Consider the following 24,475-nt stretch of genomic DNA (forward strand, 5'->3'; position numbering starts at 1 on the left):
TACTGCTGCACACTGTGACATCAAACTTGTCTTTATATAGAGAAGCATTTATTCATAAGCATTTTAGGTGTTGTGAATGATCCGATTGTGAATGTGAACGTTAGCAGAGTGCACACTGATATAGGATAAATAACGTGGCAAATCATGTCATGATTCCCATTTCCCATATCAGCCCCCCATCAACCAAATGGAAAATCATATTATTAAGCATTGGAACACACATTTTATTTATTTCACTTTTCATTTCACGTTATGATATTCATAGTCCGGCAGCCGGGGTTATGGGGTGAGAAATTTGGTACTGTATATAGTCTTTCTTATTGGCCTAAACTACTGTCTATATCCATACATTCATGAATCCACTTGCAGACCGGCTGTCACTATTGGGCAATGGTTTTTATAGGGGTTTCTTTTGTGACCCTACCATTAACAATCCCAAAAATGTCAAACTTTCCTTTTTGCTTTAAGGGGGTTTTCATGGTTCTAAATGCATGCCAAGCATTCGTTTTGCACTCCTTGGGCTAGAAATAGCCATAGCCGCCAGGACAAATGTGATGAGGTCAGCACATTTTGGGCACGTTTGGGCAAGTGGCTATGGTTTCTTTGTGCAAAACTAATGCTTGGAATGGATTCAGAAACATGAAAACCCCCTAGTTTGACACATCACATGCTACTTAAAGGAAAAGGAAAGTTTGACATTTTTGCCTGTTAATGGTAGGGTCACAAGAAACACCTATAAAATAAATGTCCCAACAGTGACAGCCGGTCAGCAAGTGGATTCATGAATGTATATAGACAAGATTTGAGGCCAATAAGAAAAGACTATACACCAAATTTCCCACTTTAAACAAAAGAAGCCGAATGCAGATGTACAGAGACTCTTGATTTCCTGATTTGTCTTGCTAAAATAAAGCCATTTTAGTATGAATGTCTTGGAAATAGTGTGTGCCTTGTGATGATTGGGTCTGCTTTTATTTTGTAGGGAGGAGGAGGAGGGGTACAGGCTGATATCTTGATGATTAACATTGACATTCTTCCGGTCTCTTAGCGGGGTGCTCCTCCATAGCATCTCGCAGGCTGCTACACTGGTACACTTTTATCAACAAAGTCATTCTTAGTAATTCTCCTTCAGTTCTTACATTAGTTACAACTAGTCCAAAACTCGCTTAACCTCAGATCAAATACCTGGATGTCGTACCCAACACCAAATCTGAGGCAGGGGGGAAAAAAACGTTTTTTTTGGGGGCCCTGGGCGTGGAACGATCTACAGACCAGATTATAATTGGCTTCCTTGATCCCCCCTATAGTGACTTTTAAGAGGTCTGCTCCTGCTTTGGCGAGTAGCAATTGCTGTGTTCTCAGCTTTATATTATCTTAGTAGTTTCTTGAAGTATTGTTCGTATTAAGTCTTTCTTAGTTTGTACTTGGTTTAGTGGTTAGCTATTTAGACTCTCTCCGAGCCTCCCTGGTAGTAGGTTTTTGGTATTACGGATGTCATTATGTTTGTCTTTGTCATGTCCTGTATTTGTCGTTACTGGCAGAGCTATATGTGTAACATTTATTTGCCTCTTCTCTTGGCCAGTGCGCACTTGTAAAAGAGACTATGGTCTCAATGTGATTTTACTGGCTAAATAAAGTACCAACGTACCAGAAAAGTTCACTGTAGCAAGATGGCCACCAGTGAACGACGCTGGAGACTCCGCCTTGCGCCATCCAGCCTTTATAATACAGTGTGTCTATGTGAATGGTAGCCTGTACCTTTGCAGCCGTTGGTGTGAACGCAGCATTTAGGGATGGGAATTCCACAACCGGAATCGTAAGTAATTAAAAAAGCTTCAAGCTAATTGAATGTCTTTCATCAGTGCCGGCATGTTTCATCATCCGACAGTAGAATATTTGCAATGTCATGCGTCTATACGACAGACAGGAAGCACTGCGATTCATTTTAAAGCCAGCTGCCGTCAATTTTATGTCCACCCCGGGATTCAAATTTCAAAACAACCCGTGCAAGGCCTAACAAAAGAAAATCAATAAGAAATCGTTGAATCACTGAAATCGATCCCAAAAGAAAAAAAGGAATCGGACCATGTAGAAATTAGAATGCATAACCCATTTTGGGGCGGGAACCCCTTTTGGTGTTTTAAACATTGTTATAATTTAGCTATTGAAAAATAGCAGATCTCCAAGCTCATATAGCGCGCCACCGAGTGTCGCGCTACGAGCTTGTAGATTTATTTTATTTGAAAAGATTTCTTTTTTATTTCGAGGTCAGGCTTAAATGGGTTAAAACTATTTCAGCGCCACCTGGTGGTCACCAGTTTTGGCTTTGGTTGCCAATTAGCCCATTATAAAAAAAGAAATAAAATGTCATTCTATTATGCATGTAATGTGCATGTCATCACCTGTACACCAGATTAGAGGAATTTGGATTAAAAAAATATATATATATATAAAAAATAAACTCGTCTTATCGTAAATGGCAATCAGTGCATAATTGGATTCAACTCGTCTTAACGTTCATGGCACTTAAACTGTTTTAACAGCATTTTGTATCATTTCCCATCCCTGACAACAGCAGTACGCCACATAAAGACATTATGAAACACACTGGACCTTACCTTCAGCGAATGCCTGTCAATGCATGTTAACGTGAAAGAAAAGTGCACAAATGTTTGATCAGTCAGACACACACACACACACAGATTACTTCACAGTACTTTGAAAGAGGAGAACTGAACCATGGGAATAATAGTTAGTATCACAACACAGTGAACACACAGCACATCGATCTGAGTCTGTACTGAAATTGATGTCCCGCCTGAAAATGTTAATATTATGAATGTACTTTATTAAAGAGCTGAATAGACCCCTGCTACTGAACAAACACTACACTACAGCAATGATTACTTCGCCTTGCTTGAGACCATAGACCCCGCCCACTCTCTGATTGGCCAAGCTTCACAAAGCTTAAAAGTGGCCTTACACTTTATAGCCGATTCTTTTCAATATCTGATAGCGCCACACACTACAGGATAGTCGATTGTTTTATCAGATTATTTCATGCAGCACACACACACTACACGGTTTTAAAACTCGGGCGCAGCGCACCCAAGGATTCTCTGCCCCCGAGGGAGTGGAGAGGAGAGGGGAGGAGGGGAGGAGGGGGGACGAGGAGAAGGGGGGCTGCGGGGGCAGAGCAAACATCAAACATTCTTGATGTTGATCGGGCCGATCTCGATGGCGCTGTGAGCGGCCCCCGAGCGGATCGGAGGGATTACGATTGGATCTTTTATACACTCACACTAGACGATAATTTATGCCCGAGAATCGCTCCCGATTGAGTCGGGCACCCCCCCACCCCGAGCGTCAACAATGCCCGATTATCAGGCTAGTGTGCGGCCACCTTAAGTCTGATAATCAGGCTAATAGAAGCTTCAACTTTTGAACTTTTTTGTTTTGTTTGTTTTAACCCAAGAATGTCACTGAGACCTTTAAGCCTGGTTTACATTTGGTCTTGGAACCGAAAATAGCCAAACTACGAGCTCAAACGTACTGTGCTTTGTAGTTTGACCAATTTCTGTTTCGACGAGAGACACAAGTATTAACCCATTTTGCGCGGGAACCCCTTTTGGTGTTTTAAACATTGTGTTATAATTTAGCTATTGAAAAATAGCAGATCTACAAGCTCATAGCGTGCCACCGAGTGGCACGCTATGAACTTGTAGGTCTGCTATTTTTGAAAAATCGTTAAAATGTGACTCAAATCTTTCCGAAAATTGTCATTATTTAGAAGACGTTTTTTTTTACGTCAGGCCTGAATGGATTAATTATGATTATGGGGTCATTACTCACCTGTCTCTGCTTTTTAGAGTCTCCAGTCTTCTTTTCTGTTTTCTTGTGTGTCTCATAAGTCTTGGGGTCCACACAGTACAGGCACTCTGTCCACTTTCCATACACCACATACCGCTTCTTCTTGCTGGCGGCAACAACAGAGGGACAAACTTCTAGCGTGAGAAGCACTGTGATTTATTGAACCCATTCTGACCTGAGATCAGATTCATACGAGGTTTCCACTGGACACACACTGGTCTGATTATAACCCATTCTGACCTGAGATCAGATTAAAAAAATGTCAGTCGTTCTTCGATTTTTCAAAAATAGCAGACCTACAAGCTCGTAGCGCGCCACTCGGTGGCACGCTATGAGCTTGTAGATCTGCTATTTTTCAATAGCTAAAGCACAACCTATGGGTTCCCGTTCAGAATGGGTTAAAATGTAATAAAAAAAATGGGTTGGGTTTTTAGCCCATTCAGACCACTTCAACCATTATTTTATACTTTTGACTATTCAAACATAGAGGATCTTCAAGCACATATCGCACCACTTCACGTCATGATATGAGCTTGTAGATCTTCTATTTTTGAAAAATCGATATTTGACAACTCTTTGGCTCCTTTTCCACCGGTTGGTCCCCAATGGGAAATGGTTCAGTCCATGAGCCAGAGCTCCAAAATTGTAACGTAAATTATGAATTGAGTGTAGCAAAACCATGCCTATATTAGATTGTTATCACCATGAAACTTCCCCCATTGAGTACTTACACAAAGACAGTGATTTATTGTACAAATTTAACATTTTTAAGTATGCAAATGAGGCATTATGTAGGAAAATATGCAAAATAATCGAAAATATGAAATAGTACTATACTGTGGAAGGGTTATCACGTATTAATTTACTTGTATTGATCCTATAAACAATTTAATATAGGTCTAGTTTTTCCCACCAATTTTGGAGCTCTGTCTCATGGACTAAAAACCAAAAAGAAGAACCAAAAACTCTCTGTGTGAGAGTTGCCAGTTTGTGAGATAAATAAGCAGTCAGGTCTAAGAAAACAAGCCAAAAAGAAGCGACTATGGAATTGTTATTATTATTTTCTTTGACAAAATGTGGAATATTATTTGAAACATTTTACCAACACCACAAATCTTGTATGTATGGGGGTTCCTGGCACAAAAGTATGTCTATAGGGTCCTTAGTTGGACAAATACTTTAATCTGGAGGTCCTTGACATGAAAATGTGTGGGAATCACTGGTTTAAACAATATTAGGAAACAATCCCAAATAAGCAACTACACTTTAGAAACAAGCCCAAATAAACAACTACACTTTAGAAACAAGCCCATATAAGCAACTACACTTTAGAAACAAGCCCAAATAAACAACTACACTTTAGAAACAAGCCCAAATAAGCAACTACACTTTAGAAACAAGCCCAAATAAACAACTACACTTTAGAAACAAGCCCATATAAGCAACTACACTTTAGAAACAAGCCCAAATAAACAACTACACTTTAGAAACAAGCCCAAATAAGCAACTACACTTTAGAAACAAGCCCAAATAAACAACTACACTTTAGAAACAAGCCCAAATAAGCAACTACACTTTAGAAACAAGCCCAGATAAGCAACTACACTTTAGAAACAAGCCCAAATAAGCAACTACACTTTAGAAACAAGCCCAAATAAGCAACTACACTTTAGAAACAAGCCCAAATAAGCAACTGCACTTTAGAAACAAGCCAAAATAACAACTACACTTTTAAAAACAAGACCCAAAAAATGCAACCAGCAACTACAATTTTTTACAAGCAACTTTACAGAAAAACAAGCCCAAAGTCCCAATTCTGGGAAGGAACCCTTTTTGGTGTTTTACCCCTTCAGGCCGGGAACCCATTTTGGGGTTCTGTACAGTATGTACACTGTACACTGTGTACAGTATTAAAAAAATGTGATGCTGCCTGCTATTTAACCCATTTTGGCCTGACCTCAAAAATGTTAAAAAAAAATCTAAATCCTCCAGTTTTATGAGATAAATATTTTCACGATTTTCAAAAATAGCTACATTATAACATAATGTTTAAAACACCAAAAGGGGAGTCGCGGTGAGTCGAAAATCTTTTTTTCACATTTCTAGTACGATACAATAAATACAATATAATGTAACACACGTACCTCTTGTCTTGGATGTAACCCTCCACCCTGTGCAGTTCTTTTCCAAACATGCCACAGGGCTTGAAGTTCAGCACACACCTATCTCCTGTACTGGAACACAACGGTATTCTGTCACTCACACACACACACGTCATTAGGCCGGGCATACTATTACATCACCACATGACCACACAATTACTGGAGATGATCGTAATTACTTTTGCCATAATCGCCACAGAATCATTTCCATGCATCTGTGTAAATGCATCTGTTAAAAAAAAAAAGTCACACCCGTGTGAACTGAGTGGTGCAACTCCCCTCTCTCCCCCCGCCCCTGCGGCACACATCTTTGAATATATATTCATTCAGAGCGAAAGTTTTTATATAAAAAAATTGACGCCAGGCCTAAATGGGTTAATGGCAATTATTTGTATAGTTGTGATGATGTTGCTGTTGTTGTTATCCCAAAAGCAGATCTACAAGCTCGTAGCGCGCCACCGAGTGGCGCGCTACGAGCTTGTAGGTCTGCTATTTTTGAAAAGTCGAAGAACGACTGACATAGAAAACATGGCTTTTTCAGAAAACAGTCAGGATGTATAGAAGACACTTATAGAATCTGATCTCGGGTCAGAATGGAAAACTGTCAGGATGTAGAAGACACTTTTAGAATCTGATCTCGGGTCAGAATGGAAAACTGTCAGGATGTAGAAGACACTTTTAGAATCTGATCTCGGGTCAGAATGGAAAACTGTCAGGATGTATAGAAGACACTTTTAGAATCTGATCTCGGGTCAGAATGGAAAACTGTCAGGATGTATAGAAGACACTTTTAGAATCTGATCTCGGGTCAGAATGGAAAACTGTCAGGATGTATAGAAGACACTTTTAGAATCTGATCTCGGGTCAGAATGGAAAACTGTCAGGATGTATAGAAGACACTTTTAGAATCTGATCTCGGGTCAGAATGGAAAACTGTCAGGATGTATAGAAGACACTTTTATAATCTGATCTCGGGTCAGAATGGAAAACTGTCAGGATGTATAGAAGACACTTTTAGAATCTGATCTCGGGTCAGAATGGAAAACTGTCAGGATGTATAGAAGACACTTTTAGAATCTGATCTCGGGTCAGAATGGAAAACTGTCAGGATGTATAGAAGACACTTTTATAATCTGATCTCGGGTCAGAATGGAAAACTGTCAGGATGTATAGAAGACACTTTTATAATCTGATCTCGGGTCAGAATGGAAAACTGTCAGGATGTATAGAAGACACTTTTATAATCTGATCTCGGGTCAGAATGGAAAACTGTCAGGATGTATAGAAGACACTTTTAGAATCTGATCTCGGGTCAGAATGGAAAACTGTCAGGATGTATAGAAGACACTTTTAGAATCTGATCTCGGGTCAGAATGGAAAACTGTCAGGATGTAGAAGACACTTATAGAATCTGATCTCGGGTCAGAATGGAAAACTGTCAGGATGTATAGAAGACACTTATAGAATCTGATCTCGGGTCAGAATGGAAAACTGTCAGGATGTATAGAAGACACTTTTAGAATCTGATCTCGGGTCAGAATGGGTTATTGTTGTTTCTGATGTTGCACTAACAGTACCTACCTGTGGTTGACCAGGTCCACGGTGCCATACTGCTCGATCCACATCTTCCCCAGGATGTGCACGCAGCACATTGGGTTGGTCCACGTGTACGCTTCCTTGTGTCTGTCAATTCACACAGGTGTGATTGGTTTGGATTGATTGAGATATCTATTAACAAACAGCTTGCAGGATCACGGTGCATTCCAAGCACAAGCTCAATACCAAGACCGTCAAACTGTGAGTCGGGCGGCCCAATTAAGCATTAAGCACTTGTTTACTACAGAACAGGAATTCATCATAAAAGGAAGCAAAAAGGGAAAAGAAACATATACAGTGAGGGGAAAGAGGGGGGGAAATATAACAACATGGCTCAATGGACAGATAGATACATGTTGGCTCAACTCCTCTCCAATCTACGCCAGCGATCTCCAACAAGGAGTTATTAACCCATTTTGGGGCGGGAACCCCTTTTGGTGTCGGCATTATGCTATGCTTTAGCTATTGAAAAATAGAAGATCTACAAGCTCATAGCGCGCCACCGAGTGGCGCGCTACGAGCTTGTAGGTCTGCTATTTTTTTTTTGAAAAATCGAAGAACGACTGACATAGAAAACATGGCTTTTTCAGAAAACCGTCAGGATGTATAGAAGACATTTTTTAGTGCGCACACAACTCACTTCAGCAGCTCCAACGTCATGGTTCCTCTGGGCTCCGCCTCCACGCTCTTCCCCCAGAACTTGAGCTTGGGGTAGATGGAGCCGTGGAACTCAAACTCCTGCTGCAAGGACTGAGCATGGAAGGCACTGACGGGAGGATGGTGGCTCACCTGCTCCGAGATCAGCCTGTACCCCTCCTCCTCCCTATACAGAATAAAACCACAGCCTGTAACCCCTGCTCCGAGATCAGCCTGTACCCCTCCTCCTCCCTATACAGAATAAAACCACAGCCTGTAACCCCTGCTCCGAGATCAGCCTGTACCCCTCCTCCTCCCTACAGAATAAAACCACAGCGTGTAACCCCTGCTCCGAGATCAGCCTGTAACCCTCCTCCTCCCTACAGAATAAAACCACAGCGTGTAACCCCTGCTCCGAGATCAGCCTGTACCCCTCCTCCTCCCTATACAGAATAAAACCACAGCCTGTAACCCCTGCTCCGAGATCAGCCTGTAACCCTCCTCCTCCCTATACAGAATAAAACCACAGCGTGTAACCCCTGCTCCGAGATCAGCCTGTACCCCTCCTCCTCCCTACAGAATAAAACCACAGCCTGTAACCCCTGCTCCGAGATCAGCCTGTACCCCTCCTCCTCCCTACAGAATAAAACCACAGCCTGTAACCCCTGCTCCGAGATCAGCCTGTACCCCTCCTCCTCCCTACAGAATAAAACCACAGCCTGTAACCCCTGCTCCGAGATCAGCCTGTACCCCTCCTCCTCCCTACAGAATAAAACCACAGCCTGTAACCCCTGCTCCGAGATCAGCCTGTACCCCTCCTTCTCCCTACAGAATAAAACCACAGCCTGTAACCCCTCCTCCTCCCCACAGAATAAAACTACAGCCTGTAACCCCTCCTCCTCCCTACAGAATAAAACCACAGCCTGTAACCCCTCCTCCTCCCTACAAAATAAAAGCACAGCTTGTAACTGTGTAACCCTCCTCCTCCCTACAAAATAAAAGCACAGTATACATGTACTGTATAAGTGTATGTATGCATATTTTGCAATAAAAACATCAGTCAATCAAGCTGCTTCAGGAAGCTCAACACATTTGTCTTCAATACCTTGTGAGTTCATACGTCTCCCCCAGCAGCGGGTTAAAGGGCTTCCCAGTCCTCTCCCACTGAGACGCCACGGAGGAGACGGCGAACGCTGCAACAAACTGTCAACAACAGACGGTTAGTTTTTTGTGAAAATAGCAAATCTACAAGCGCCACAACACGTCGATTGGCCCAGCGTTGCGAGCTTGTAAATCAGATATTTTCACTACTTCATTTTTTTTTTTTTTTTTATGGGATTTCTTAGATTTGTGTTTGTTTTAAACATAATATAAAAATATATATATATATATATTTAAACTACAAATCTTTTGAAATACACAATACCAAATAAATGGGATTTTTTTTTAAACAGTGGGTCAGGTACAAGTGGTGTTGCATGTTTAAACTAAATCATTATAACATGTTAGTGATGATGCACCTTCATGCGCTCTGTGGAGTCAGACATTATAAAAGGCCTATTCATACTCCAGTCTCAGGTGGAATCCCACAAGACCCACCGTTTTCGGTGGTCACCTCATCACCTAAAACTGAAGTATGAATACATATAGTGATGTACCTTCATGTGCTCTATGGAGTCAGAGTGTCGTACCTCCATGCGCTCTATGGAGTCAGAGTGTCGTACCTTCATGCGCTCTATGGAGTCAGAGTGTCGTACCTCCATGCGCTCTATGGAGTCAGAGTGTCGTACCTTCATGCGCTCTATGGAGTCAGAGTGTCGTACCTCCATGTGCTCTATGGAGTCAGAGTGTCGTACCTTCATGCGCTCTATGGAGTCAGAGTGTCGTACCTCCATGTGCTCTATGGAGTCAGAGTGTCGTACCTTCATGCGCTCTATGGAGTCAGAGTGTCGTACCTTCATGCGCTCTATGGAGTCAGAGTGTCGTACCTCCATGTGCTCTATGGAGTCAGAGTGTCGTACCTTCATGCGCTCTATGGAGTCAGAGTGTCGTACCTTCATGCGCTCTATGGAGTCAGAGTGTCGTACCTTCATGTGCTCTATGGAGTCAGAGTGTCGTACCTCCATGTGCTCTATGGAGTCAGAGTGTCGTACCTTCATGCGCTCTATGGAGTCAGAGTGTCGTACCTTCATGCGCTCTATGGAGTCAGAGTGTCGTACCTTCATGTGCTCTATGGAGTCAGTGTCGTACCTTCATGCGCTCTATGGAGTCAGAGTGTCGTACCTTCATGCGCTCTATGGAGTCAGAGTGTCGTACCTTCATGCTCTCTATGGAGTCAGAGTGTCGTACCTTCATGTGCTCTATGGAGTCAGAGTGTCGTACCTTCATGTGCTCTATGGAGTCAGAGTGTCGTACCTTCATGCGCTCTATGGAGTCAGAGTGTCGTACCTTCATGTGCTCTATGGAGTCAGAGTGTCGTACCTTCATGCGCTCTATGGAGTCAGAGTGTCGTACCTTCATGCGCTCTATGGAGTCAGAGTGTCGTACCTTCATGCTCTCTATGGAGTCAGAGTGTCGCACCTCCATGTGCTCTATGGAGTCAGAGTGTCGTACCTTCATGCTCTCTATGGAGTCAGAGTGTCGTACCTTCATGTGCTCTATGGAGTCAAGAGTGTCGTACCTGCATGTGCTCTATGGAGTCAGAGTGTCGTACCTTCATGCGCTCTATGGAGTCAGAGTGTCGTACCTTCATGCTCTCTATGGAGTCAGAGTGTCGTACCTTCATGTGCTCTATGGAGTCAGAGTGTCGTACCTTCATGTGCTCTATGGAGTCAGAGTGTCGTACCTTCATGCGCTCTATGGAGTCAGAGTGTCGTACCTTCATGTGCTCTATGGAGTCAGAGTGTCGTACCTTCATGCGCTCTATGGAGTCAGAGTGTCGTACCTTCATGCGCTCTATGGAGTCAGAGTGTCGTACCTTCATGCTCTCTATGGAGTCAGAGTGTCGCACCTCCATGTGCTCTATGGAGTCAGAGTGTCGTACCTTCATGCTCTCTATGGAGTCAGTGTCGTACCTTCATGTGCTCTATGGAGTCAAGAGTGTCGTACCTGCATGTGCTCTATGGAGTCAGAGTGTCGTACCTTCATGCGCTCTATGGAGTCAGAGTGTCGTACCTTCATGTGCTCTATGGAGTCAGAGTGTCGTACCTTCATGCGCTCTATGGAGTCAGACATGGTGCAGGCCTTCAGGATGAGCTGGGTGTGCTCCATGTACTCACACAGTCTCTGGAGGAAACTCAGAGGCTCGTTGAAGGACACTGGCATTGCTATTTTGGACAGCTCCTGTGTGATAATGAAAGGATAACACGGCGCCGTTGCAGCGCAATTCCACAAGACGGCGTCTCTTGCTTTCATCCACGACCACTACTACTACTCTTAACCCATTTAGGCCCGACGTCGAAATATTTTTAAAAAAAAGTCTTCTGAATCCTGACAGTTTTCTGAAATACCAGTGGTTCTCAATATTTCATGTCACGGAACCCAAAAATGTTATGTAAGAGGCCGCTGAACCCCATCTAAAAATATGTTGTTCCAGGGACCCCCCCCCCCCCCCCCCCCAGAAGCAAAGATTTGAGTTAAAAACGTCCGTTCTGATAAAAATATATATTCCAAATTTGCACCACATTTTCACGATTTGTGAAAATGTGGTGCGCTACGAGCTTGTAGATCTGCTATTTTTCAATAGCTAAATTATAACAATGTTTAAAACACCAAAAGGGGTTCCCGTCATTTCTAGACAAAATACACTTGTTTTTAACTGATCTTGAACAGGATATAGATGGAGACATTTTCAGTATTTCAGCCATTCGGAAAATCAAAGTTCATTTCTAGTTAAAGTGCCATTCACACTGAGCACTATAATGACATCGCTCACCGTTGTCTTATGAAATGAAAAAATATATACAAATGCAACACCCCCCCCCCCCCCCCCCCCCACGGAAGCAAAGATTTGAGTTAAAAACTTTAGCCCTGAAAGATATATTCAAAGATGTGCGGCACATTTTCACGATTTTTCAAAAATAGCAGACCTACAAGCTCGTAAGCGCGGCACACGAGCTTGTAGATCTGCTATTTTCTCATGCTTAAAACGTTGCGGAAACCCCAGGGTGCCGTGCCACAGCACACACTTTGAGAAAGCCTTGCTATAGGGCCTGTGCTGCTATACTCACCATGCCCATACATTTCTTCAGCATGTTCCACACACTGAAGTTGTTCCTGCAGATCATCGGAGCGGGCAGGGCTTCCCTGGTTCACATTCAAAACACAACTATGAGTGACTGTATAATATATCGAAGAAGTAGAGTAAAAATAAAGCAATCGACATTTAACCGGCTATGGAAAGGCCCGTTTAAAAAGGTGAGTTTTCAACAGTCCTTTGAAAATGTCCACAGAATCCACTGTTCTTATAGGTGAAGTGGGAGCTCATTCCATAGAGCCCATAGGGGCCAAAAACCTGCAAAGGCTCGATCGCCTTTGGTTATTCGTTTTGTCTGAGGAACAACCAGCAAAGCCTGCGATGTGGATCTCAGTGACCTTCTGGGGCACATACGGAGCAGGTCAGGAGGTGCCTGGGCCATGGAGGGCTCGGTGTGTAATTACTAGAATCTTTAAAATGTATTCTGTAATTAACTGGGAGCCAGTGTAGGGAGGCGAGGACGGGTGTTATATGACCGGATCTCCTGGACCTGGTCAGCAACAGCTGTGTTCTGAACTAGTTGCAGGCGATCTAATGCGGTTTTAGACGGACAGGTAAACAGAGAATTACTAATAATCAAGACGTGATGAACACAAATGCATGGATAATAGTTAGAGTTTCTAACTCTGGGTGTGAAACAACTGATCTTAGTTTGGCAATGTTACCAAGGTGATAAAAGCAGATGCGCGATACAGAATTGACGCGTTTGTCTAAAAGCATGGACTGATCTAAAATGATGCCACGGTTTCTGGGGTTGGTGCATTATGTGTTCTGTTTTAGTGACCCAAGGCGATCGGCAACGTCTGCAGCAACCCTACTTGGGGCAACAATGAGAACTTCTGTGTTGTCTGGATTCAGTTGCAAGAAGTTGCTCGACATCCAATTATTGATGGCTAGTAACACATTCATGGAGTATTGGTGATCATATTATTATCCCTCTTATCTGGTTTGAAAGAACAGTATAATTGAAATGAAATTGGCTCATAAAACAAGCACATAATCACACGTCTCAAGGCAAAATAATGCACAGGTCCCAGGTTTGAGTCACGGGTACTATAGTCCATAAAATGCAGCTTTAAATTAACCCATTTTGGACTGGATAAAAAAAAGAAATCTGAAAAACCCATGTTTCTATGTCAGCGGTGCTCAACCTTTTTCATGTCAAGGACCCCCAGAATTATCTCTATTGGGCCACGGACGCCCATCTCCAAATATGTAGTTCCAGGGACCCCCCCAGAAGCCAATATTTTGGTAAAAATGTTCGCTCTGAAATGTATATTCAATGATTTGCACCACATTTTAACGACTTTTCAAAAATAGCTAAATTATAACATAATGTTTAAAACACCAAAAGGGGTTCCCGCCCAAAATGGGTTGACACTGGAGTTTATTTTGTGCCACAGCGGTAAAGTAGCTTCCCACCCCCCAGGGTTCAAATCCACCGTGTCATTAATTAATTCACGATGTATAAAAACATCAAAGAGTCTCACCTGCGCTGCCACTGTCCGTTCTCCTGCGTTGTGGCGTGTTTACTGTTGAACACCCGAGCATCTTTAAAACTGACCTCCCCCTCACCGGAATCGTCAGACTCCAGTCCTGAAATATGTCACGACAAAAAATGTGATGCAGCTTGGAAGGAAGTCATGTTGTGAACATGTCAACGATAATGTCACATGCTCACATGTGTGCCACTGCCTGTGCAGACTCTACTCCACCAGACTGTGTAATGTATAGAAGTGGAGCAGAAACCTCTTATCTCCATATTTTAACCCGTAACTTAAAGGGACACTTATGTTAATGACGTTTAGAAGCTTTAGATCACTTTCTGGTCTCACTACCTTCCTGGACTACAATTCCCATAATTATTTGGTGCACTGCTCCTCCTTGTGGATAGGGGGGAGAGCTGTCTTACTGAGACAAGATGTAGTCCAGGAAGGAAGTGAGCCCAGTGTCCATGACATCAGAGACAACAGGCTCACTGCTACAATCTAAAATATCTAAAACCACATATTACACACATAAAGACCCCCAGGAAAGTGTTCTAAAGCTTCTAAACGTCATGAACATATATTTTTTTGCAAAAAGTGTCCCTTTAACACCCTACTTCAGAGGTTTTCAAACTGGTGGTTCCGGGGACCACTGGTGGTCCGTGAAGGTATTGCATGTGATCCCTTGCCATGCATTTAGCATTATTCTTTATCGACCACTAGTTGGGAAAAGAACTAGTTCATTAAGTGACCTGCAGTGATGTACAGTATGATGATATCAATGTCGCACACGCACGCACACACACACACACACACACACACACACACACACACACACACACACACACACACACACACACACACACACACACACACACACACACACACACACACACACACACACACACACACACACACACACACACACACACACACACACACACACACACACACACACACACACACACACACACACCAATATTTCGGTCTCTGGTCTCCAATTCAGCATGTCAAGAACTTCCACAGTAAGGGAGTTTGAATGTCAAGGGACAGTGAACCGGATTGACTGGTTGAGTCTATTAGGAAATGCCCATATAATCATGCAATCGCATGTGTCTGCCATCTACGAGTTCAATATGGAAGGTTAAGAGAACAGAGTAAGGGCAATTATGCCAGTTAAATTACTGACTGTTAAGGGCTTGATTTAATTCACCTCAAATTAACAAATTAACCTCGTGGTCCCTGGTTCAAAAATCTGTTGAAAACTCCTGCCCTACTTGATCATACTACAGTATCACAGCTGTAACGATCTTTTAAGTTTGACATCCGACTCACCTGTCTCAGCATCGTAGAACTCCTCTTCACTGGTCATAACTTTGATGTTGTCATCTACCACCCTCACGAATGCAGCATCACACCGTTTGTAAAGTTACGTTCTCGTCTACCAGGCTCCTGAATGCAGCATCACAGCCTGCAGAGAACAGGCAGCTTCTTACTGCACAGCAGTGGTGGTTGGGAAAGTAACTTTTACTTTACCTGAGCATTTACTCGACTATAGTTATCTGACAGCATTAGTCCCTGGTTACTTTGCAGATTATTATTACAAAACGACCTATTTTTATATTTAGGATGTTCGGAAGTAGACAATCTACAAGTACAAGCTCACAACGCATCACGATGAGACAAGCTTGTAGCACTTGGGCAGCTATATAGACCAAAATCATCATGGCATCACGTCTTCAGTATCAGTACCATCCTCCTGACCTGGCAGCGTTGCATTGGAGCAGTATTATTATTCATTAACCTTATTTCTGGAGGACTTGTATATATAAATATTGTTATTGACTATTGGAAATATATTAGTTTGTTGCAAATATTGACAGGTTGACAAACTACTACTACTAGACACAGCTAATGTTCTGGACACTTTTATTTTACATTGTGAAAACATCCCTATAGACATTTCTAACTGGAAATACCAGTTTGTTACATTCAAACATTGTGATCTAGACCAGATCACTGGGTCAGTAGTCGGGACCCATCTTTGGGTCACGTTACAACTTGCATGGGTCACGAATAAATATTTTTTTTTTTACATTTAACAAATCTAATCATTTCCATAAAATGTAGGTTCAATTAGTAGTTAGTAGTGAATTAGTAGTGAAAATAGGCAAGTTTTTCACTAGTTTGGGCCCCGGGCAAACGAGTTAAAATGTTTGGGAACTACTGGTTAGCTGAATGGGTCCCTGGTTCGATTCCCAGCCTCACTGACTGTAACACTATTTTTTTTATTTTGTGGTATCTATACTCAAGTAAATCTGAGCAGTTCTCAAACACTTTCATGTCAAGGACCCGCAATCTGACAATTATTAGACCTTGGACCCCCATTTGAAAATGAGGGTCAGTGTTGATTTGGTCAACTAAAGCTTTGACAAAAATGTTTGTCGACTAGTATTTTTGTCACTGACAAATCTAAATAAAAACGTAATTAAAGACCTTGATATTACCCTCAGAGAAGGGTTCGCACAGACTCAGACAACGGACTATAGCACGTGAAGGGGATCACTTTGTGTGGACTTTGTAAATAGTGCTATGGTGTTATTTAATATCACAGCGCAATAATCATCCTGAACTGTGGAGGGCAGTTATACACAACAGCGTCAACGTCACTGCCGGAAATCCCAACAGAAGAAGAAGCACAAATAAAAACTAGACTAAAATGTTAGGGAGTGACGACTAGTGGAGAAGAGATCTAGTAGAACTAAAAGACAAGTAATTTTATGCTATTTAAATAAAATAGCAGATCTACAAGCTCACAACCCATCATGCTAACGTCGTGTGAGCTAGATCGGCTATTTTCAGCATGCAACCCAAGTCTAAAACCAGCCTTTACGACGCCATCAAGGCACAGCCAAAATACATTTTAGTAGACAAATTCACGTCAACTAAAATCTTACGATATGACTTATGATCTTACGATATTCTATAAAACACTAAAACATTTCAGATGACTAAAATTTGACTAAAACTGAAGTGGAATTTTATTTTTAAAGTATATGACTCAAAATCTGCCGTCAAAATCAACACTTTTTGTGTCATTTGTATTTTTAAATTAGAATCACAATATAATCATAATCATAACTCAATCAAGAATGATCTGATTCTGAACAGCATTCTTATAAATTCTCTCGTCAGACTAAATCACTTCTGTTACTTCTTTGCTAACCAGTGAAAGAATAGAGAAATTAAAACTGTATTTTATTTTCTTATGTGTTGCTGGGGACCCTCTGGAACCCCCTCCAGGACCCATGGGCGACCCAGGACCACACTTTGAGAACCACTGCCACACTTAGAGTATAACTCTATGCTGCCACACAACACACTGTACAGTCACCCAGACACGCGCACGCACGCACGCACGCACGCACCCTCCAACAACAACAAGACCTTCTGGTAGTTAAAAACAAAAACGTGGTTTCTGTGACATTGAATAAATTACAAATAACTCTCTTTCTGTCTGTCGCTGTTGTTAGCTTTAACTAGTTAGCGTTAGCAGTTAGCTCTAAGTAGTGCCACCGACCCAAGTTACCCAACAACCTCAGCTGACGAGTATATTATTAGATTGTGTAAACATTATCAACACAGTAACACTGACACGTGCATATTAACGAAGGCATGTGGTGTAAACAACATGTAGATAGATAGATAGATAGATAAATAAATAAATACCTGCCGTGTGGGGAGGAGGAGGTCACAACAAAATGTTTAAAATATTATATTACCGAATTGACTTGCTGGGCGGAAGGGGGCGGCAAGGGCACTGTGATTGACGCGTCTGTCGGCCAAAGAAATTGAGAGCAATTCGCTTTTGTTGCATGGTTGCTGATCCGGTCTGGGTCCAGAATGGATACGGAAACTGTTGTGTGTCTCATAATGCGAACTATCTATAGCTTTCCCTTTGATCCTTTCCCTCCAACTATTCCCCAATCTCCGAATGACCGGAAACATTTGAAATTGTGGGAGGCTCTCTAACATTTTTAGACAGTTTATGCTCAAAGAGTACGTTTACTCAAGTACAATTTTGATTTTTCTTTTGTTGTTGTTGTTGTTGTTGTTGTTGTTTTTTTGTTTACTTTTACTTGAGTACTTCTACTCTGAGTCTGAGTCTCCACTAGGCTACTCTCTCAGTCAAGACAGAGTTGCTGTTTTCCCATTATATTTGCCATGGGATTCTCAGATTGGAGTTTATGATGAATTGAAAACGATGGACGGCCCTCTTGCTCTTGGCCTCTTGTAAACAAGTGTTATGCGTCATGGTGTCGTGACTGTCGTCCACTCACAGTTAACAGTTTTTGTATTGAGTTGTGCTTGAAATGTAGTGTAATTCTGCAAACTGTTAATAGGCCTACATACTTCAATCAATCAAATCAAAGGCTATATATAGCCTACATCTAACATCTCACTCAAATATAAAATATTGTACTTTACCCCACGTAGTGTATGAAAACTATACCGGTAATAGTTATTATGTTACTTTGTAGATTTTGGTTATTGCAATTTAACATACCGTTAACCATTTTGAAAATAGCCGATCTACAAGCTCACAATGTGTCGCAATGTAAGGCATTGTGAGCTTGTAGATCTGCTATTTGCAAATTACTTTCCCACATTTTATAGTTTAGTAAATTAGTAGGCTAAATAACTTTTGAATTTCGGACTTTAGCTTTTTTTAACAGAGTAGGCATATATTTCAAATAATCTGTGAAAAGTAAAAGTCTATATAGGCTACGTAAAAGTGCATACTACTAGCCTACTTTTTCCATGACTTCTTCCCACTGAGGGATGTAGTGACTGGAGGGACCGCCCAATAAGGCTGGTCCGGGCAGTGGGCGTGGTGTGGAGCAAGGAGACCACACTTCTCTGCATCCTTCTCTGTGATGGAGAGCATCAGATGCTGCTTGTAGGAGCCATTCACTCACTGCACGGGGACAGTCACACACTAGTATTAGTAGTAGCCTTAGCCTACTAGTCTAGTAGTAACCCAGGACGGATCTCTGACTGACTGACTGACTGACTGACTGACTGACTGACTGACTCACAGGATCGACCCGATCGAAGGAGGAAAACAAAACAACCAACAGGGAGATGATGAACAACAGAGGCAAGAGCGCACAGAGCGCACAGCGGTGCCAGACGCAACCCAAAGCGCAGCAGCAGACGGGCGCCAGTAGCAGCCAAAAGAAGAAACGGAGTTCATCATCATCATCATCATCATCATCAACGCCATCTAAAACTATCCATTGTGGTTCTTCATCTAAGATCAGTGTGACTGCAGATGCCCAGGTCGTTCAGTCCAAATCAGGGGGGATGAAGGTCGCATTAGATGCCACCAGTGCCGCCGGCGCCGACACGACAGACATTGAATGCCCAAAGAACCATTGCGCGCAGCAGAGGAAACTGTCCGACGGCAGTGTCAATACCTCGGACTCGGACTTGAGCAGAGACTCGGGCTGTGCGGACTTCTGCTCAAGTCCGAGTCCGAAGTCAGTCTCGTCGGACAGCGGGTCAGACGTGTCCGACTGCCCTCCTCCTCCTCCCACGGACACGAAGCAGCTCCTCCACGAGTCCCCGCTGCTGTTGCGTGATTATAATAATGACACGGAGACCACGGAGTCCAGCTGGACAGACGGCAGAGCTTATAGCCCAGACAGATCGCCACTAGGAGGGGGGGAAGGTGGTGATGTTGATGACACTGGGCCGACAGGGACAGCAGCACGACAGCACTGCAGTCCTAGACGAGACGGTCATGGGTTCCTTGGCTTCGGGGGACCGGGGGGAGGAGGGTTTCTCGGAGTCTTGGGGACATCCCCGGGGACATATTTAGACTCCGCTGCTAACGCAGCCGGAGGTCTCGTGATGATGATGGACGAGACAACGGAAGAGCTCGTCCGGGAGGTCGAGGACTTGAGATCAGAAAACGAATATCTAAAAGTAAGGCTACACATCGGTTTGTTGAGTTTTCATTTTATTAATTGCATTTGCAACTATATTGTGTTTTTCTATAGGTTATGCTTTGTTTGTTGAGGTGCGGTCTTATTTGTATTGTTGTTGGGATTATTTCACTTTAAATTGATTTTGCAGCCAGAAAGCTTGCTAAACTGTTGTGTGCCAGACGTGAGGGTTCAGGGTTAGGGGAGAGCACGTGACTCCAGGCTTTAGACTAGAGGAGTTCAAGACGATTTACTCTTAATTGTTCGTGTCAGTTCTTAATTGCTAACATGCGGCTCACCTCACATGGACACATCACCAGTCAACAGGCAGCAGACTGAGTCTGACTGAGATGTGATAGTGATTCACCAATTTCAAGGACCCCATTTGATTGAACTCTGCACATGGGAAAATCCCCCTGTGTACAAATCCATTTGGTTCCATGTGTACAGTGACTTGGTTCCATTTGTACACTCATTGTTGTTACAGACTAGACTGCAAGCTCATTAGGTTTAATTTGTAAACTCTCAGAGTTACAGTTACAGACCCGGCGGTGAGGGTCCAATGATTCCATGTGTAGCATTGTGTACAGTTACAGACCCGTATAAGGGTCCATTTGGTTCCAATTCCATTTGTACACTTTCATTTAATTTGTAAACTCTCAGAGTTACAGTAACAGACCTGTAATGGTCCATTTTGTTCCATGTGTACACTCTCAGAGTTACAGACCCGTAAGGGTCCATTTGGTTCCATTTGTACACTCTCATAGTAGCAGACCTGTAAGGGTCAATTTTGTTCCATTTGTACACTCTCAGAGTTATAGACCCGTAAGGGTCAATTTTGTTCCATTTGTACACTCTCAGAGTTACAGACCCGTAAGGGTCCATTTGGTTCCATTTGTATACACTCTCAGAGTAACAGACCTGTAAGGATCTAGACCTGTAAGGACTTATAAACTTAAACATTTTGGGGTTATATTATTGCCTAGTTCTGGTCCATAGCCATATAATGCCCTTACTGCTGTTGCATTAAGGCTATATGCCACTCTCGGCTTCCTGCCCTCGCATGGAATGCAGACCAGCCTCTCTGTAGCGAAAATAAAAAAATAACGTTTTCGCTACTCACCAATACAAAGACGGGTTGTGTCATTACAAAGTCTACTCTTCTTAGTGGACGCACTCTGACCACACGTATAAAATGCACTTTTTGGAACAGAAAGGGATTTGTTTTTCCACCGGAAGAAAAATACTTTATTTACTCCAAAGAGAAAACTTCATACTATAGATTTTTCCTTCTGGTGAAAAGAAAATCCCTTTCTGGCCAAAAGGTATATTGTATACGTGTGGTGGGGGGCTCAGAGTTTGTCCACTAAGCAAAGTAGGCTTTGTAATTGACACAACTCGTCTTTGTATTGGTGAGTAGCGAAAATGTTCTTTTTATTTTTGCTAGGGCGAGGGGAGGAAGCAGACAACAAAAAGCAATCTATACATTGGGTGCTTTTCTGAAAAAAAATTCTTCCACTGTACAAATAGGGAAAGCCTTCCGATATAATGTCTATATGTATATCGTGTAATGTATTGTATACTTTTGATTGCATACCTTTATGAATCTGTGCTCCAAACCATGTGATCATGGTGGTGAGTTAAATAAATGATGATGATGATGATGAGAGAGTGGCACAGCCTTAATGCAACGGCAGCACGGTCATTAAGTCAAGGTCATTAAGGGATATTATGGACCAGCCTATTTTGCCATACACTACAGTGCCATATACAAGTATAGCAGAAATAGCAGACCTACAAGCTCAAAACACGTATTCTGAGCTTGTAGATCTGTTTTGAATTTGAATGCTGAAAAGTAGCCAATTTGGACATATGAGGTATGCACCCGATGCTATGAATGAAACGACTTTAAATAGTAGACCACCCTGAGCACATTTATTTTAAAATGTGTCCTGTTTTTTTCCATTTTCCACTTTCTCTCACGTACCCCCTATAGTAGGCTACCTCTGCGTTATAGCCTGGCTTTGGCCAGACACATGACGTGGATTCGCTCAAACCTCCTCAACGGGGAGGAAGCGTGAGTGAATCCACGTTATCAGTCTGGCCCAAAGCCAGGCTATCTCTGGGTACGCCTATAGAGCGCTGCAGTCCAGGGCCCAGGAAATGATTCTCCGTTCATTTTCCCCACGGACATTTCAAAAAGTATTTATTTAAAGACGTTTACGCCGCGGACAAAGCCAACTCTTGTTGTCGTGACAAATCATGACAACAAACACAATGTTTTGGGCCCATCAAATAATTAGAAAGATGAAAAAAAACTGCAGCTTACAACACTTTTTTTGGTCTTTCTTCTTTGTAATTATTTGTTTGGTCCAAAATATTGCGTTTGTTGTCATGAGTTGTCACGACTCGAGTTGGCTTTGTCCGCGGCGTAACCGTCTTTAAATAAATACCTTTCGAAATGTCCATGGGAAAAATGCATTGGGAATCATTTCCTGGGCCTGGCGTCGTATACACTGGTCATATGAGATGGAAGATGTTTTGTCATGTTGTGGTGCGTTGTTGTCTATGAAAGGAGATGTGTTCTCATGCGGTGGTGCGTTGTCGTCTATGAAAGGAGATGTGTTCTCATGCGGTGGTGCGTTGTCGTCTATGAAAGGAGATGTGTTCTCATGTGGTGGTGCGTTGTCGTCTATAAAAGGAGATGTGTTCTCATGTGGTGGTGCGTTGTCGTCTATAAAAGGAGATGTGTTCTCATGCGGTGGTGCGTTGTCGTCTATGAAAGGAGATGTGTTCTCATGCGGTGGTGCGTTGTCGTCTATGAAAGGAGATGTGTTCTCATGCGGTGGTGCGTTGTCGTCTATGAAAGGAGATGTGTTCTCATGCGGTGGTGCGTTGTCGTCTATGAAAGGAGATGTGTTCTCATGTGGTGGTGCGTTGTCGTCTATGAAAGGAGATGTGTTCTCATGTGGTGGTGCGTTGTCGTCTATAAAAGGAGATGTGTTCTCATGCGGTGGTGCGTTGTCGTCTATGAAAGGAGATGTGTTCTCATGCGGTGGTGCGTTGTCGTCTATGAAAGGAGATGTGTTCTCATGCGGTGGTGCGTTGTCGTCTATGAAAGGAGATGTGTTCTCATGCGGTGGTGCGTTGTCGTCTATGAAAGGAGATGTGTTCTCATGCGGTGGTGCGTTGTCGTCTATGAAAGGAGATGTGTTCTCATGTGGTGGTGCGTTGTCGTCTATGAAAGGAGATGTGTTCTCATGTGGTGGTGCGTTGTCGTCTATGAAAGGAGATGTGTTCTCATGCGGTGGTGCGTTGCCGTCTATGAAAGGAGATGTGTTCTCATGCGGTGGTGCGTTGTCGTCTATGAAAGGAGATGTGTTCTCATGTGGTGGTGCGTTGTTGTCTATGAAGGAGATGTGTTCTCATGCGGTGGTGCGTTGTCTACTATGAAAGGAGATGTGTTCTCATGTGGTGGTGCGTTGTCGTCTATGAAAGGAGATGTGTTCTCATGTGGTGGTGCGTTGTCGTCTATGAAAGGAGATGTGTTCTCATGTGGTGGTGCGTTGTTGTCTATGAAAGGAGATGTGTTCTCATGTGGTGGTGCGTTGTCGTCTATGAAGGAGATGTGTTCTCATGTGGTGGTGCGTTGTCGTCTATGAAAGGAGATGTGTTCTCATGCGGTGGTGGCGTTGTCGTCTATGAAAGGAGATGTGTTCTCATGTGGTGGTGCGTTGTTGTCTATGAAAGGAGATGTGTTCTCATGCTGTGGTGGCGTTGTTGTCGTCTTTCTCTCTCTCCCCAGGACGAGGTGGAGGAGCTGCGGTGCGAGGTGGTGGAGATGAGGGACATGTTCCACCAGGAGGAGATGGAGCAGCTGCAGGCTCTCCAGCTGCAGGTGGAGCGCGCCAACAAGACGTGCCGCATCCTGCAGTACCGCCTGCGCAAGGCGGAGCGACGCAGCATCAGAGTGGCCCAGACGGGACACGTCGACGGGGAGCTGGTCCGGAGCCTGGAGCACGATATAAAGGTCAGCTCATGTTGCCAGGGGGGTCGGCCTTAACCCATTCATTCTGACCTGAGATCAGATTCTAAAAATGTCTTTTCTGCATCCTGACAGTTTTCCATCCTGACCTGAGATCAGATTCTAAAAATGTCTTCTATGTCAGTCGCTCTTCGATTTCTTTCAAAAATAGCAGACCTACAGGCTCGTAGCGCTATGAGCTTGTAGATCTGCTGTTTTTCAATAGCTAAAGCATAACGTAATGCATACACCAAAAGGGGTTCCCGCACAAAATGGGTTAAGGATCGGGAGGCCCTGTTTTTCTTTTGTTAGTGTGTATTATCGGACTTGAAAGCATTTTTTTTTTACGAAAGTAAAAGTATCAATGCTTGCAGTGTAGAAATACTCTGTTGCAAGTCCCGGAATTAAAAATGTACTTGAGTAATAGCACTAACGAAGTCTCAGGGCGAAACGTT

At 43.0% G+C, this 24,475-nt stretch overlaps 2 protein-coding genes across 3 annotated transcripts in view; one reads left to right on the top strand and one right to left on the bottom strand.

The window, feature by feature from the left end:
• The window catches only part of LOC308316071 (oxysterol-binding protein-related protein 2-like), a 28,515-nt gene extending 10,712 nt beyond the window's left edge, over nt 1–17,803 (bottom strand). For both annotated transcript variants that reach the window (XR_013964115.1, XM_080764426.1), the window contains exons 1-10: nt 17,736–17,803; nt 15,342–15,477; nt 14,010–14,115; nt 12,494–12,569; nt 11,472–11,606; nt 9,370–9,467; nt 8,269–8,451; nt 7,614–7,715; nt 6,015–6,104; nt 3,853–3,976 (exon numbers count right to left, since the gene is read on the bottom strand). Coding sequence is in view for 1 of the 2 variants with exons in the window: in XM_080764426.1 (XP_080620552.1) it covers nt 3,853–3,976; nt 6,015–6,104; nt 7,614–7,715; nt 8,269–8,451; nt 9,370–9,467; nt 11,472–11,606; nt 12,494–12,569; nt 14,010–14,115; nt 15,342–15,378 (951 nt within the window). In the remaining variant the exon portion in view is untranslated. The remainder of the gene's footprint in view (nt 1–3,852; nt 3,977–6,014; nt 6,105–7,613; nt 7,716–8,268; nt 8,452–9,369; nt 9,468–11,471; nt 11,607–12,493; nt 12,570–14,009; nt 14,116–15,341; nt 15,478–17,735) is intronic.
• Nucleotides 17,804–19,151: 1,348 nt separating this feature from the next.
• LOC308315165 (uncharacterized protein) overlaps nt 19,152–24,475 on the top strand; it is a gene marked incomplete at its 5' end in the record, with an annotated part of 30,730 nt that continues 25,406 nt past the window's right edge. The window contains 2 exons of the mRNA XM_080763005.1: nt 19,152–19,997; nt 23,802–24,026. Coding sequence (XP_080619131.1) covers nt 19,152–19,997; nt 23,802–24,026 — 1,071 coding nt within the window. The remainder of the gene's footprint in view (nt 19,998–23,801; nt 24,027–24,475) is intronic.

Source organism: Protomyctophum bolini (genome assembly GCF_963924005.1).
Source record: "Protomyctophum bolini genome assembly, chromosome: 5".
In the NCBI taxonomy this organism is placed as follows: Eukaryota; Metazoa; Chordata; class Actinopteri; order Myctophiformes; family Myctophidae; genus Protomyctophum; species Protomyctophum bolini.